The sequence below is a fragment of the Galeopterus variegatus genome, unplaced genomic scaffold, assembly GCF_000696425.1.
Source record: "Galeopterus variegatus unplaced genomic scaffold, G_variegatus-3.0.2 Scaffold103, whole genome shotgun sequence".
Classification (NCBI taxonomy): Eukaryota; Metazoa; Chordata; class Mammalia; order Dermoptera; family Cynocephalidae; genus Galeopterus; species Galeopterus variegatus.
Window position 1 is genome coordinate 480,559 of NW_007726214.1, and position 16,059 is coordinate 496,617.

General features: G+C 34.6%; 2 protein-coding genes across 2 annotated transcripts in view; both read left to right on the top strand.

The window, feature by feature from the left end:
• Positions 1–2,567, top strand: part of LOC103600584 (HORMA domain-containing protein 1-like) — a 16,403-nt gene extending 13,836 nt beyond the window's left edge. The window contains exons 13-14 of the mRNA XM_008584876.1: positions 253–275; positions 2,378–2,567. Coding sequence (XP_008583098.1) covers positions 253–275; positions 2,378–2,567 — 213 coding nt within the window. The remainder of the gene's footprint in view (positions 1–252; positions 276–2,377) is intronic.
• An 868-nt stretch (positions 2,568–3,435) lies between these two features.
• The window catches only part of HORMAD1 (HORMA domain containing 1), a 16,698-nt gene continuing 4,074 nt past the window's right edge, over positions 3,436–16,059 (top strand). Inside the window, 12 exon segments of the mRNA XM_008584591.1 lie at positions 3,436–3,496; positions 4,179–4,323; positions 5,797–5,860; positions 6,297–6,333; positions 8,615–8,635; positions 8,892–8,918; positions 10,803–10,870; positions 11,329–11,480; positions 12,966–13,207; positions 13,963–14,029; positions 14,113–14,189; positions 14,897–14,980. Coding sequence (XP_008582813.1) covers positions 3,464–3,496; positions 4,179–4,323; positions 5,797–5,860; positions 6,297–6,333; positions 8,615–8,635; positions 8,892–8,918; positions 10,803–10,870; positions 11,329–11,480; positions 12,966–13,207; positions 13,963–14,029; positions 14,113–14,189; positions 14,897–14,980 — 1,017 coding nt within the window. The 5' untranslated portion in view covers positions 3,436–3,463.

Genomic DNA, 16,059 nt, shown 5'->3' on the forward strand with positions numbered 1-16,059 from the left:
AAAAAAAAACAAAAAAACAGGTTTAACTGTTTCTTCAAATCCTCATTTCCTTATGAAGGCTCCCATGTCATGTAAAACTTATACTAAATGAATTTGTATACTTTTGTTAATTTGTCTTGTGTTATAGGGGCCTCAGCTATGGACTTAAGATGGGTAGAAGGAGATATTTTTCCTCCCCTACATTAGTGAAAATAAAAATGTAAATTTTTCCTCCATACAAATTTACAAATTTTCTGAATTCTATCCGCGAAGGCTTTGGGAGTTGTGAATCCCAGGTAAAGAATGCCTGAACTAAATGAGTAATGAAATATTTAACTAAAATCTTCATTGTAGACCCAACATAAGGGGAAATTTTTAGCAATAAGTAATTTCAAACTTGTAGAAATCAAGTCTATTTCTAAAAAGAAAATTAAGAAAAACTTATTCTGGAACCTATATGTACGATGATTTAAAGAAAATAAACAGGAGGAAACTCTCCCTACACCCTGTGAAAACAGAAGGAAAAAAAAAAAAAACCCAGAGCAAATCTAGGAACCATCATAGAGTAAAAGTTGACAAGACTTATAAGTGCATAATAAAGGTAAAGAAATGAGATTTAAATATTCCAGAACTAGGATTCCACTGGACTCGCAAGAAAATGACAACAGAGACATTATTTCTTTGAATAAATTATTCTTTTCTTACTCTTCTCTTCTGGATAAGAATCTTGATGATGCTTCAGGTATGCACACTCTAATTACCAGAAAGACTATAAATCTGAACATGGCTATCTTTAAAAATGATAATAAAGCAATCCTCAAAGTACATAACTACTCAAGATGAATCAATGTATCTTTGCTAATGAACCAATTCCACAACCAACCTTCAATTCATTCCCCAACCAACAGCCAGAATGATCTTTTAAAAATATGAATTAGATAATACCCCTCCCAGTTGCAACCTTTCAATAACTCCCATCATAACTAAAACAAAATACAATGCTTTAATTAACATTGACTATTAAGTTCAACATACACTGGCTTTCCTATCTCATCTGAAGCCACTGTTTTCCACATTTGCTATGGTGTAGCAACACTGGCCTTGCTTCAATTTTTGAAGTACTTCCTTCTTTAGGGCCTTTGCAAGTGTTTTTCTCTCTGCCCATAATACTCCTGCCTCTGTGTGTGTGTGTGTTTGTGTGTGTGTGTGTTACTCATCCTTCTGGTTGTAACTTAAATGTCATTTCCCCAGAGAGGCCTTCCATGACCCACCTTCCCATCGAAATTGTTTCTCCTTTGTCCCAGCCCCAGGGTCAGACAGATCCTCTGATCCCTCTTCCTAATGAGGGATTGTGCTGGGTCCCAGGTAGAGAGAGGATGTTTGGGGGCTTGGACTGTGGGGAAGCCAAGGTCCCCCTATTCCAACCTCTTTATTCCCCTCAACCCACCACTCTCACTGGGACATTCTGTAGCTTTTCACACTGAAAAGGAAAAAAATGTTATTTTTAGATATATTTTATGAATAATCTTTGTTATGAATATGGCTGGTAACCACTGTGTATGTTATTGAAGACATAAAATGTTGGGAAAAAAACATAAATAAAGTTTCTCCACTTTTGACTTTCTCCTTAAATCCAGTGCCTTTTTTTCATACACTTACATCGAGTTGTAACTGTCTACATCAATACAGATAATTGCCCTAGTCTGTTTTCTCATTTCTAAAATTGGGATAATACCTGTGTCTTCCTCACAAGGTTCTTGTACGAAGCAAAGTAATAAAAAGATAGTGAATGGGAAAGCCCTTTGTAAACTTTAAATGTGAGAAAAAGATAAAGCAAAATAATTATTAGACCAAGATTTTGACTATTTTTGATCTTGAAAACAGGGTTCTAGTCTTCATTCCTCTCCTAATTGAATGACTTCAGGCAAATCTTTTCATATTTGGGGTGGCTGTTTCCTTGCCCATAATGAAGATATATCAAGGTTTATGAATAATTATATGTTACACTACTAACATAACTTACTTGGATATGTAACAATTTGTAAACTAAGAATATTGTACTACTGGATAATCTCAACTATCTACTGCTCTGATTTTATTATTTTGTTTCTAAATGAGACATAAATTACTTTCAAAGTTATCCATTGTCCCCACAGACATAACAGTAGTATTACTAAGTAGGAGACTGCTAGAGTAACTGGTTTCCTGAAAACACAGGAGACTGAAAGGCGGGAACACAATATGTGGTAGATCCAATAACAAAATCAAAAGTCAGAAAACAATCAGAATTTAATATGATGAATTAAATGGCGGCTGAGAACACTTTGATCACTGCAGGAAGGCTTTGCACATGCACTTACTTAACCTTCCCCTATTGACCCTCTGCTTTTTCTCTGAGACATGGCGCTGTAATCTTCCCGCATCTGGGGTTCCCGGCGCGCCTTGCGCTGCTCTTGGCGGGAAAGGTGATCTCGACCGGGGGTCAAAAGGCCACTGTCGTGCTTCCGCGGGCGACCGTTGAAGGAAGGCGCATGCGCGTCAGGCAAAGCTCGTGCCAGAAAGTGCAGCTCTTCTCGTCTCCGGCGTGAGCCCCTCAGATGTTACGTAATATATTTGTGGGTTTGTTGGTTTTTTTGGACTTTTTAATCTCTTTTTCGGACCTTTTTTCTGTAGCTCACGCCTGCTTTTAAGTTCTTAGGGTCTTAATGGCGAAATGTTTGGGGGAAAATGTATACTTACTTTTCACAAGTGATTCTTCAGATAGGGTTAACACTGGCGGCTAGTATAGGCTTTATCAGGATAAATTTAATCGTTTACAGACTCTTCTATGAAGTTTGACTATTTGGAGAGTTCTTCTAGTTGAATTGTATGATTAAAGTGAAATTGGTACCAAAAAATTGAAACTTACGTCAGTGTACCAAGATTATAATTAAGAAATTAGAATCGGTCACAAAAATCTAGAATATTTTCTGTTGCCCATTTATGGCTGTTCCATAGAGTATACAGTATTTATACCCAGAGCCATGCTAAAGTTCAGTCAAGGAAAGTTACCTGACTCGGTTATTTTGAAACTTCAATTTTTAAAAAAAAATTAAACGATTTAAAAGTATTTGCTAGGGGCACTTTTTTCATTACCTAAAACCTACCTGTGCAATGTTGTCAATGCTGGATGGAGAAAAATGGGAAGATTGTGCCGTCTTAAAAAGTTCTTCTGAAGAGTTTCTTAATAACCCATTTATGTGAGATTTGCTGGTCAAATGGCTTAAAATTAGGACCGTACTCAAAATAGTTATACAGCAATGTGGACCTCTAGGTTTTTGAAGATTCCATTTTAAGTGAAGAAATCTTAAAATTAGTCACATAAAATTCTTTCCAACTTTGTACATAGTAAGCTAGAATGTTAGAGATAAAAATGACATCTGACGTTAAAGCTTTTATCTGTTATCACAAGGTTGAATTAAAGAACATACTTTAGTAGAAGAAGATGGCCACTGCACAGTTGCAGCGGACTTCCATGGTATGATTTCTTATATTTTTGTATATTTTAAGTTAGCTGATTTTAGTGTTTCTTGAAGTCTCAACTACTTCGTTTTTATAATTGAAAGTTAAACTCAGCTGTTTGAGACTTTAATCATACCAGGAAACTCCCATATTTTAAGAAATGAAGATATTTGCTAAATTATTTTGAATTAATGGAGAATTATACTGGATGTTTGATCCATTGCATTAAATTGCTGGCTCAAATTTAATTTACATTAGGTATTAATTAATGCTGTTTTGTTGCTTTGATGAAATTATTGTTCATAGTCATCTACCTGTAGAAAATGAATGTTGGTGACCCAGAGACAAAGACAAAATTATCATCTTTGCATAGGATCTTGCATTGCAGTTAATCTGTATTAAACCTAGTCAGTAATTAAAGAGAAAAGTCCATGTTATCAATCCATGTATTGTGCATTTACAGACAGTTATCTGCAAGGAGAGTCTTTCTTAAGCACTTGTTGCACATTAGCTTTAGGCATTTACCTTAGAAACACCCTCACATCTTTGAAGCTATCCTGACTCCCTGGGGATTACTAACCAATATGGGGAGGAATTCTTCAGAAGAGTACCAGGCTTATGCAAAATTGGATCTACTTTAAGTCCAGAGAAACTATTTTTAATAACTCTAAATTGTTTTAATTTCCCTTGAATTTTAGAGTGCATTGGTATTTCCCAATAAGATATCAACTGAGCAGCAATCTTTGGTGTTAGTGAAGAGGCTTCTAGCAGTTTCAGTATCCTGCATCACATATTTGAGAGGAATATTTCCAGAATGTGCTTATGGAACAAGATATCTAGATGGTAATATAATATTTAAAACTTTCTTTTATAAAGTTATTTTTGTTTAGGCTTGCTCTGGAGGGCTGGCTGATTAGCTCACTTAGGAGAGTAGGGTGCTGGTAACACCAAGGTCAGTTTGGATTCCCTTACCAGCCAGCCGCAAAAAATAAATAAATATTTTTGCCTTGCTCTAAAACTGTAATTTTTGACTTAGAAATTTTCTTTTTTAACAGCAGCTTTATTAATATAATTCACATATCTGACAATTCACTCAAAAGTACACAATTCAGTGATTTTTAATATATTCACGGAGTTGTGCAACCATCACCACAGTCGATTTTAGAACATTTTCATCACCCCAAAAAGACACCCCATACCCATTCTCTATCTACTTACCCCAAACCTTGCCAGTTGCAGGAAACCGCAAATCTACTTTCTGTCTCTGTGGCTTTACCTGTTCTGTGGACATATCATAGAAATGGAATCATACAATATGTGGTCCTTTGTGACTGGCTTCTTTGACTTACCATAGTGTTTTCAAGGTTCTTCCATGTTGTAGCATGAATTAGTACTTCATTCCTTTTCATTGCTGAATAATGTTTCAATGTATGGCTGTATCGTACTTTATCCATTCATCAGTTGATGAACATTAGGTTGTTTCCTCTTTTTGACTACCATGAGTAATGCCATGTTCATGTACAGGTTTTGGTTGGACATCTAGTATTTTTAAAAGTATATTCAATACCTTTGAAAGCATTTAATTATAAAAGTTTTCCTCAGTTTCTCAAGTATGATTTCACCTGACATTATGCTTATAATGACAGAGTATATCGATAAAAACACTGTTATGTTATGTTCTTGTGCTATTTCAGGGAAGTAAAAATAATACCGCCAGTTTATACTATAATAAAATTTTTTTCCTAGAATATAATATATGTATAATATTGTGCACCGACTATACTGGGCAATTTGGTTAGCACTATGTTATGTATGATATCTTGTTAACTCATAGGTACTATCCCTCTTTTTCAAATAAGGAACCTGAGGCTGAGAGATGCTCTCAGTCCTTTCCACTTTGTTACATATTGCTTCTTTGCAACGTTTTTGTCTTTGATAGCCAGTTAACATCTTTTACAATATCCCAAGTATTTTACTGGGATAAGGTTCCATAGCAAATATTCTAAGACTCTTGGATAATGATGGCATGAAAGCATTATATCTAATTTTATGTATTCTATAATTTTTAAGAATGAAAATTTTTTCTACTATCAACTTGCATTCTAATCATTATGATAGCATTTTATGATAATGATAAAGACTATTATATAAACTTTTCTCCTTTAATTCCTTTAATAATAACAATCATCTGGAAGTTCATTGCCATTATTAATATACCTGTAATAGACAGGTGAAGAAAATATCCTTCATTTAAAATTTCTAATTGTTTACTGTTCTTAAGTAACTCTGTATTTATTTTATCATATTTGTGTTTAGATCTTTGTGTCAAAATTCTGAGAGAAGATAAAAATTGTCCAGGATCTACACAGTTAGTAAAATGGTAAGTAAAAGAATACCTAAAGATAGAAAAAATTTTTTTTCTTAAATCACATTTTTTTGTACCTCGAATACTTTCCAGTGTTTAACCAGATCTAAGTGATTTGCCGTTTACTACTGGATACCATTTTTGCAAGTCATTGAATTTTTGTGTTAAAATTGTCCTTTATTTCATGCTCCATATGAGCAGGCTTCATTTTCCTATTATTGGTCTCCACAAATAGCTGTCAGATATTTTATATTTTTTCTTTCATCTACTATCATCATTTTATATTTCTGCCACATTGTTCTTTTATGTTTTGTTTTAAGCTAGTTAATAAGAAGAGAGCTTTAATAAGAAATTTTTGTGTTATATAGTAATGAGGTAATATGGAGATTTATAAAGAACTATTTTCTGGAAATGCATTTAATCTAAAAAAGAATTCTTGATTTTTTTTTAGGATGCTAGGATGTTATGATGCTTTACAGAAAAAATATGTAAGTCTTTCAATATTTCTTTATTCTTTTTTTCTATAGTTTATATTCTACAAATCTAACAACAATTACCACATGGTAAATCATTGATTTAAATTAACTTAGACATAGGCCAATATGAGTTAATTAAAACTCTGAATGAACATTTGAATATTTTAAAGACTTATCTTTTCCTCATTTAAAGCTAATGAAATTAATACTAAATAAAATTTTCAAGTTAGTTTTGGTTAATTAACACTCATTTGTGTTAATAACTCATATTAACTTACAAAAAATTAATGAATTAAAAAGTCCTTTAAAATACTTCATTCATAGGGCCGGCCTGTGGCTCACTTTGGAGAGCATGGTACTGACAACACCAAATCGAGGGTTAAGATCCCCCTACCGGTCATCTTTAAAAAAGAAAAAATACTTTATTAGTTTCACATGCCTTCTATAATCTTTCTTATACTAATAATCTAATAAATTATTTCTTAATTAGGGTTCAAAATTAAATTTTTATATAGTCTATGTTAAATTGTCACAAATTTTGAATTAGTGAAATTTTAATTAAGATGGTTTTATGATAGACTACAAGCCTTTTTTTTCCATTCTTAGCATAATTTTATGTATAAAGTCCAGCTCTAGGCAAAATTGTAAAGAAGGTGAATTTTTATCCATGGCCTAACATTCCTCATTAAGGCATAGAAAATATTGAGTGCCTGCTATGTGCTAGGCACATTTTCTAGGTAGGAGCTGGGTAAGCTAGCAGTGGTCAACAAAACAAAGAGGGTTCCTTCTATAGTCGGAAACAGCCAATAAACAAGTAAATCAGATACTTTCCAATAGCATTAAATTTCATTAAAATTTTTAGGAAGGGTATTTGGTAAATGGAGAGATGGGGTAAATTTAGACCATATGGTCAGAGGAACTTCTCTGAGGAAGTGGCATTTAAGCTGATACCTGAATGAGAAGAAGCCAGCCAGGTATTGATTTTGGAAAAGAATATTCCTGGCAGAGCAGCAAATACAAAGAGTTGGACGGGAATTTGGAGAGTTCCAAGAACAAAAGGAAAGCCAGTGTGACCAGAATGCAATTTTGTGGTACGGGAAAATGGTTTGAGATGAGCGTGGGGAGATTGACAGAGCCAGATCATTCAGTGCTGTGTAGGTAAGGAGTTCGGGTTCTATTCTGGGTGCAAAGAAGAGCCATTTGAAGGTTTTAAGTAGAAATGTAATATCATTTGATTTACATTTAAAAATTTAAAAAATCAGGGGCTGGCCCGTGGCTCATTTGGGAGAGTGTGGTGCTGATAACACCAAGGCCACGGGTTTAGATCCCTATATACGGATGGCAGGTTGGCTCACTTGGCAGAGCATGGTGCTGACAACACCAAGTCAAGGGTTAAGATCCCCTTACCGGTCATCTTTAAAAAAATAAATAAAAATTTAAAAAATCACTCTGCCTGCTACAGAAGAATAAGACTGAGAGTAAGGAGAATAGCACTTAGGCCATTACTGTAGTACTATTGAGAAATAATGCTGGCTTAGACCAGGATAGCAGGGGAGGAGATTCAGGATAGATTTGGTGGTAGAACTGATTGGATTTGTGGATGGATGGATTAGTTGTAGAGTATGAGGAAAAGATCAGAATCAAGAACGATTCTTAGATTTTTGGCAGATCACTTGCTTGAGTGATTTCCTGTAATTTTCTGTTTCTATGGTCTCCTAAGCCTCCTTCCTTTATTAAATGCATGGGACCCCGAACTGTCTACTTTTTCTCTTTTCAAAATCAGTTCTCATATTGGTAAGGTTTAATGTGTTACTTCACAGTATATATTTTCCTTGTAACCTGAAGTAATGTCCTGTTTGCTTAAGGCAATAAAATAAAGTGATGACTGGGGCTGGCCTGTGGCTCACTTGGGAGAGTGTGGTGCTGATAACACCAAGGCCACAGGTTCAGATCCCAAATAGGGATGGCCGGTTAGCTCACTGGGTGAGCGTGGTGCTGACAGCACCAAGTCAAGGGTTAAGATCTTACCGGTCATCTTTTAAAAAATAAAATAAATAAAAAATAAAATGATGACATGAATTTCAGCCATGAGTAAGTCAAATAGAGATAGATATTTTGGGGAAGGGAAACATATCTAAGACTTAAAGGCTTGAAAGAAGTTCTGTCTTCTGCAATGATTATTTGTTATTAGGATTACATGTTGAAATAGGACAAAGAAAAAGAAGACAATTAAGATTTTTGTTCTTTGATATTTTAAAGAAGACAATTAAGATTTTTGTTCCTTGTATTTCAGCTAAGGATGGTTGTTCTAGCTGTAAGTATTTTTAAATTATACGTTCTTTTTTTAAAGACTGTCAAATTTGGCCTTGCTTTATTGAATTATACTAAAACAATTATGATACTTTATTCAAACAGCTGATCTATTCAATGGGGAAAAAGTTAATAAACTAATATTTTGGGAGGTCATTTTGTTTTGCTGAGTTCACTTATTAGTTTAGTCTAAACATCCAATTTAATTCTTCTTGAATACTTAGTCTTAGATAACTCAATTATAAATTATTTTTAAATAGGTATACACCAATCCAGAAGACCCTCAGGTAAGTGTGCTTAAATTAGTAAAGAAACATAATGCCTCTAATACCTAAAAATAACATAAAACTATAGTATAATATCTTATGCTTTTAATTGCGCTTTAATCAGTCAGTGCACTTTCATTTTTTTTTTTTTCACATTTGAACTTCATAAAACTCTTCTGAGGTAAGGCAGGGCTTGTACTGTTGTCTTTAAACAGCTTAATACACTTATTACAAGAGAGATTATGTGGATGATCTAGGCCACAAAGCTTACAAGCTGTTAGAAATAACCTAAATCTCCTGACTTCTGTTTTTTTTTTTTTTTTTACAATATTCTTTGTCTAGAATTATGAAAGGGCTTGGAGTTTGAGGAAAATAAGAAACTCATCCTTTGAACATTCATCCCAATCCAGCCACATCCTCCTGTTCATCTGACAATTAAAGGGGAGAAGGGAGGACAAGAAAAGAAAGGGAAAACCAAAGACAGGAAATAATAGGGAAAGATCTATTGAGTGCTTTTTCTATATTAGGCTTTGTTCTTTGGGGCTTTATGTGCATTATGTCATTTACTCATCACAAACTTCATGAGGTTGGGGTTGGCCGGTTAGCTCAGTTGGTTAGAGAACAGCCTTATAATACCAAGGTCATGGGTTCAGATCCTTGGACTGGCCAGCTGCCCCAAAAACCAAACAAAAAAACACAAAAACCCCCAAAACCGGGGGCCGGCCCGTGGCTCACTCGGGAGAGTGTGGTGCTGATAACACCAAGGCCACGGGTTCGGATCCCACATAGGGATGGCCGGTTCGCTCACTGGCTGAGCGTGGTGCTGACAACACCAAGTCAAGGGTTAAGATCCCCTTACCGGTCATCTTTAAAAAAAAAAAAAAAAAAAACCCAAAACCTTCATGGGGAAACTTCCATTATCATTCCTACTTTACAGATTGAGAAATCTAGGTACAGGTTTCTTGCCTAAGGTTACAGTGGCAGAACTGGCAGAACAAGTATTTGAACCTAGTAAAGCCAGTTCATAATCTTGGTGCTCTGTCATTACACTACAGCTGTTGCAATATAATGTTTCACTCAGTCATGGAGAAGCAGATTTAAACCAATTTAAAAAACATGGAGAGAGCTCTGATCCATATCCCTATGTGAGCACTGAAATGTAAAAAAGTAATAAAAGTATTTGAGCTTCAGGAGGGCTGAGAATGTCTCTTTTTTCCCAATACCTACACCTACAATTTATGCTTAATATACAAGTATGTCCATGGTGACAAAGCAGATCATTTGGACAAAGGCTATGAATTAGTTGATTGTTCAAAAAACTGATTGTTCTGAAAATGTTCATTTAGTTTTATACGTTTACAGTTGGGCATTTTTTCTATAAGTAAATGAACAACCTTGCCAATGTACTAATATTTATTGAATGTTTACTGCATGTCAGGAACTTTTTAAAGTACTCTGTTTAATTTATCCCATTTGGTAAATATTCACAACCACCAATGAAATAGATACTGTTTTCAACCTCTTTTTTTAGCTAGAGAAACTGAAACATAGAAGGCTTAAAATGGCTTGCCTGTAGTTACAATATAGAAAAGATTTAAGCCCTGTGCTCAGACACTCAGCTGAGGAATGGTGACTTTTTTATCTGCAAGCTAAGGAGTTCCTTCCATCTAGTATACATAACATACATTGCAATGAGGGGGGAATAAATATCTCTCCAAAACTGAAGCTCCAAATCCAAGTCCATGGGAATAGACTATGAGGACTTGAAAGTTTCATTGGACCAATAGGGATTAACATGACAAAAAAAGTACTGACTGAATGTTAAGAGTTGTACAAAAGCAATATAGAGCTATCTGGCAGCCGGTACTGTATATAGATACATAACTGCAATATTTTCTATTTAAGACAATTTCAGAATGTTACCAATTTAAATTCAAGTACACCGATGGTGGACCAATCATGGACTTCATAAGGTATTGTTCTATAGTTTTCTTTTTGTATTACAAGTTACCACTTATTCGTATTAATACTCTGTAGTTAAACTTCAGGATTAATTTGAAACTTCAAACATCCCCAATTAACCATCAAAATGTAGCTGTGCAAAATGGAATGGTGGTTTGGAGTAGCTTCAAGCCAGGATTCTTTGGCTAATTATATAGTTTTTTAATTGTAGAAAGAGAACTGAGTGATTAGAAATATAATTAAAATCTATCATTTGTTTTCTTTAAACACCTTATATAAAATACATATTAATTCAATTTATGTAAATTATTAGTTAAGCTTTTTATAATAATGACATTAAAACACATTTTATAGTAACTTTCAACTTAACAACTTAATGCTATAATAGGAATAAGAAATTTAAATAGTTAGAATGTGAAGTTATGGCCACAGGTTTTATAAAAGAAATTAATACGTGATTCTCTTCCAGTAAAAACCAGAGCAATGAATCTAGCATGTCATCTGCTGACACCAAGAAAGCGAGTATTCTCCTCATTCGCAAGATTTATATTCTAATGCAAAATCTGGGACCTTTACCTAATGATGTTTGTTTGACCATGAAACTTTTTTACTATGATGAAGGTACTATTTGTAATACATACATGTTTCAGTTGTTTCTTGCATGTTTTATTATTATTGAAACAATTGGTTTTCATTCCAAATGTTTTAGCACCTAAATTGTTATATTTATTTTGAAATTATAAAATTTACATTTAATATCAATATTTGAAAAAGAAGGATTTGCAAAAATGGGATTTAAAATATACACTTTTCTAGTGATAGGAACATACCCATGTGAAGTATAACCTCACTTATAATTAAATGAAACAGTGAGATACCAGTTCTCACTTATGAGATTGGTAAACTTATAAACCCACTATTAGGAAGGGTGTGGGGAAGCAGCCGCTTTTATACATTCTTGAGGGAATGTATATAGGTGCAACATTTTTAGAGGACAGTTTGTCAGTATCAAAGTTTTAAATGTACATTCTCTTTAAGCCAGAAATTCTATAGCTAGAAAAATATCTTGAGAACATAGTTGCACAAATATGCAAAGTTACATATTTATAAGGATTTTCATTATAGCATTGGCTAAAATAGGAACAAACTGGAAAAAACTTGAGTGTCCTTAATTGGGGCTTGAATAAATAAATTATAGTGCATCTGTATAATATAGAGTACTGTGCAAGCTGTTAAAAGAATGTGCTAAGTTATCCGAGAGATATATATTTTTTTATGATTTAAAGAGATATTATTAAGTTAAAAACAACTAGGTAGGGCTGGCCCGGTGGCGCACTGGAGAGTGTGCCGCTTGGGAGCGCGGCGGCGCTCCCGCCAAGGGTTTGGATCCCATGTGGAGACTGGTTCCCGCTCACTGGTTGAGCGTGGTGCGGGTGCAACACTGAGGGTTGCGATCCCGCTGCCGGTCCCTGGTACGGGCGTGACACTGAGGGTTGCGATCCCGTTACTGGTTAGTAAAAAAGATAAAAAGGAAAAAAAAAAACCCAACTAGGTAAAGAACGGTATGATCTCATTTATGTTTTTAGAGGTGATATTATATATATATATCATATATATATTATATATTATAATATATTATATATATATATTTCCTAAAGCCTATATAAATATTAAATATTATATATTTTATTACATACATAATGTCTTCAAGAACATAAAGCAACAACAGCAGCTAACATTTTTGAAATACTCATTATATGCTAGTGTTGTTCTGAAAATTTTATAACACTTTAATTCATTTTAATATCCAGAAATGACTCTGTGAAATAGGTACTATTATTTTCCCCATTTTGCAGATGAGGAAACCAAATCAGGGATGATAAATAATTTGCTCAAGGTCATACAGCCAGTCAAGTGAAGAAAACAAAGGATACCTCCAAGTAAAATAAAATGAGGACTTGGAAATAGTAGAAGGATTTTTACTTTTTATTTTATGCTCTTCTATACTATTTGAAATTTATTGAATCTGCATGTATTTTTATAATAATAATAATAATATTTTCTTCAATTTCATGTACAGCACAGTTTATACTTACTTTTTTGCAGTTACACCCCCAGATTACCAGCCTCCTGGTTTTAAGGATGGTGATTGTGAAGGAGTAATATTTGAAGGAGAGCCTATGTACTTAAATGTGGGAGAAGTCCCAACACCTTTTCACACCTTCAAAGTAAAAGTGACCACTGAAAAAGAACGAATGGAAAATAGGTGTTTCTAACATTTGTACAGAAATTCCAGAGCTGTAGGGCCGGCCCGGTGGCGCACTCGGGAGAGTGCAGCGCTTGGGAGCGTGGCGACCCTCCCACCAAGGGTTCGATCCCTTATAGAGACCGGTCCACTCACTGGTTGAGCGTGGTGCGTGCGCGACACCGAGGGTTGCGATCCCGTTGCCGGTCGCGGTACGGGCGCAACACCGAGGGTTGCGATCCCGTTACCGGTCACGAAAAAAGACAAAAAGGAAAAAAGAAAAAGGAAATTTCAGAGCTGTAGAAGTGGTAGGTTGAGGGCTGGCCTATGGCTCACTTGGGAGTGTGTGATGCTGATGACACCAAGGGCATGGGTTCAGATCCCTATATAGGGATGGCTGGTTGGCTCACTTGGGAGAGCGTGATGCTGACAATACCTAGTCAAGGGTTGGGATCCCCTTACCAGTCATCTTTTGTAAAAAAAAAAAAAGAAAAGAAAAAAAAGAAGTGATAGCTTGTGTGAACACATATGTCTAATTTAGTGCCCTCAAACAATAGGAAGATCTAAGGATTCTTAGAATTATCATGTATTTGTAGAGAAAGTTGTATATTTTTATCATTTGTCCTTAGAGCAACCCTGCAAAGTAAAGAAAAATAGTATTTTATACTTTGGATAAATAAGTTGCCTTATGATAATAATTCTAGAACTGTTTTTATTTCTAGCAAGCATAAGGTAGTTGTAGTTTTATATTATATTTAGCCTTCACGTAAAACAAACTTGTTCATAAATACTGCCACCCAATTGTTTTAATTTCTTTTTGAAATGTGTCCAATTTTTCTTCCTTACATAATTATGCAGGATGATTTTGACATTGAAACTAAAATGGAAGAGCAGAAAAAAAACCCTGGATCTTCTGAACTTGGAGGTAAGAAGTTAATGAAAATGTAGATTAACTCACGTACAGTTCAGTTTTATACTGTTTTAACTTCTCTGTTGTTTTTTTTACAGAACCAACTTTAGTTTGTGAGGAAGATGAAATGATGAGGTCTAAAGAGAGTCTAGATCTTTCAATTTCTCATTCTCAGGTAGAAACCTTATAGTTCCATCTCTCTTTTGTTTTTTCAAAAGATGGTTGCTTATATGCTTACTTAGTTATTTCTCAGATTTTCTTGTTCTAGATCTTTTAGAATAAACCTAGGTATTTAGAGTTATTATTATTAACAAAATCTGGTAATTGTATGTTTTGAGTATATTATTGTTGGATTTGTTTAGTAATAAAACTAAATACTATTTGTAGAATCTCAGAATTTCAGATCTAGATAGACTCTTATGCAATTATTTACTCCATGCTGCTTTGTATTTACAAATAGAGTAAATAATAGATTTTTGTTGCCATGGAGCAGAACATGTTTAATTTTGTTTTCCATATATGGTAAAATTCTGACATAACAGACTTAGATAATATGAACTTGGAAATAATGGGATTGAAGATTGATTGTCCACCTTTCTCTGCCCAGCCCCTTTCTCAAATGTGAGTGGACTAAAGTTCTTATCTTCTGGAAGGGTAGTGCCTTGTGATCATTTGGGACTTTCTCAGTTTAGTGAATGGTCAATTGTGTACAATGTCAGTTTCACTATCTTCACTTTCGTGCATTTTGTGACAGTATGAACCAACTCAAAATTACTGGTTTTCATTAACTTAACGTAACAAGACCCTGAATTTTATGTTTAATTACATTATGAAAGGATTTTATTAGATTGTATGGTTTTGTGTAATTATTTCCTTTTCTAGGTTGAGCAGTTAGTCAGTAAAACATCTGAACTTGATGTGTCTGAAAGCAAAACAAGAAGTGGAAAAATTTTTCAGAATAAAATGGTAAGTATCTCTTTAGGTTTGTTTTCTATTGTTGCCTTTAATTTTCACCCAAATGTGAGTTTATTTTAATATTTAATTTATTGGACCAATATTAATTAAGTACCTACTATGTGTCAGATACTTTACTAAGTGCTGGGGATATAACCTGAATAATGCATAGTTTCTGGTCTTAGCTAACAGTTTAGTAACTGGGGGAAAACAAGCAATGATATAGGACCACTATAGAAGTCTGAATAGACTACATAGAAGCACAAAAGAGGGAATGGTTAATTTTACTGAAGGTACGTTAGAGAGGGGAATCCAGGAAAGGCTTCGAGAAGAAGTGATACTATTATCCAGACTCCCAAGGAATTTCCTAGAATGCCCCAAATTTTCCATGTTCTATCTTGTAAATTGATTATCTTGTTAATAAGACATTACAAATTAATCTTTTGTATATACCTTATATAAAATAAATCTCACGTTCTTAAGAAAAAAAATCAGTGCTTTGTTTTAGTTTTTGGTGTGAATTATTCTAAACAGAAATTCATATTTTATTTTAGACCTTTAAGTTACCTTCAAAGGTTCAGGTGTGAAGAAAAAGCATTCTGTAAAATATGTAAAATGTTATATCCAAATTTAGGGAACAAATAGTTCACTCTATCAGTGGTGTGCTAAGACATTTCTTCCCAAATCCTCATTCAGTGACACCGTGTTGGTAGTCTGAAGTTGGACATCATAGGAGCATGGAAATCAGGAAATGTCTCAGGATTTGTTTCTATCATAGAGCTGATCATTAAGAATTTACCAGAACACCACTGATTATAGGGCCATTTTTAGGTGTCTTTTTTCCCCCACATTCTTATTGGGAAGTCAGAACTGGCAGAAGGCAGCATTCAAACCATTATGCTGGCCATTAAAAAGAAGGAAATTTTTAGGGCCAGCCCGGTGGCGCACTGCTATAGTGCGCCGCTTGGGAAGCGTGGCGGCGCTCCCGCCAAGGGTTCGGATCCCACATACAGACCGGCCGCTCACTGGCTGAGCGAGGTGCGGGGGCAACACTGAGGGTTGCAATCCCGTTGCCGGTCCCGGTCTGGTAC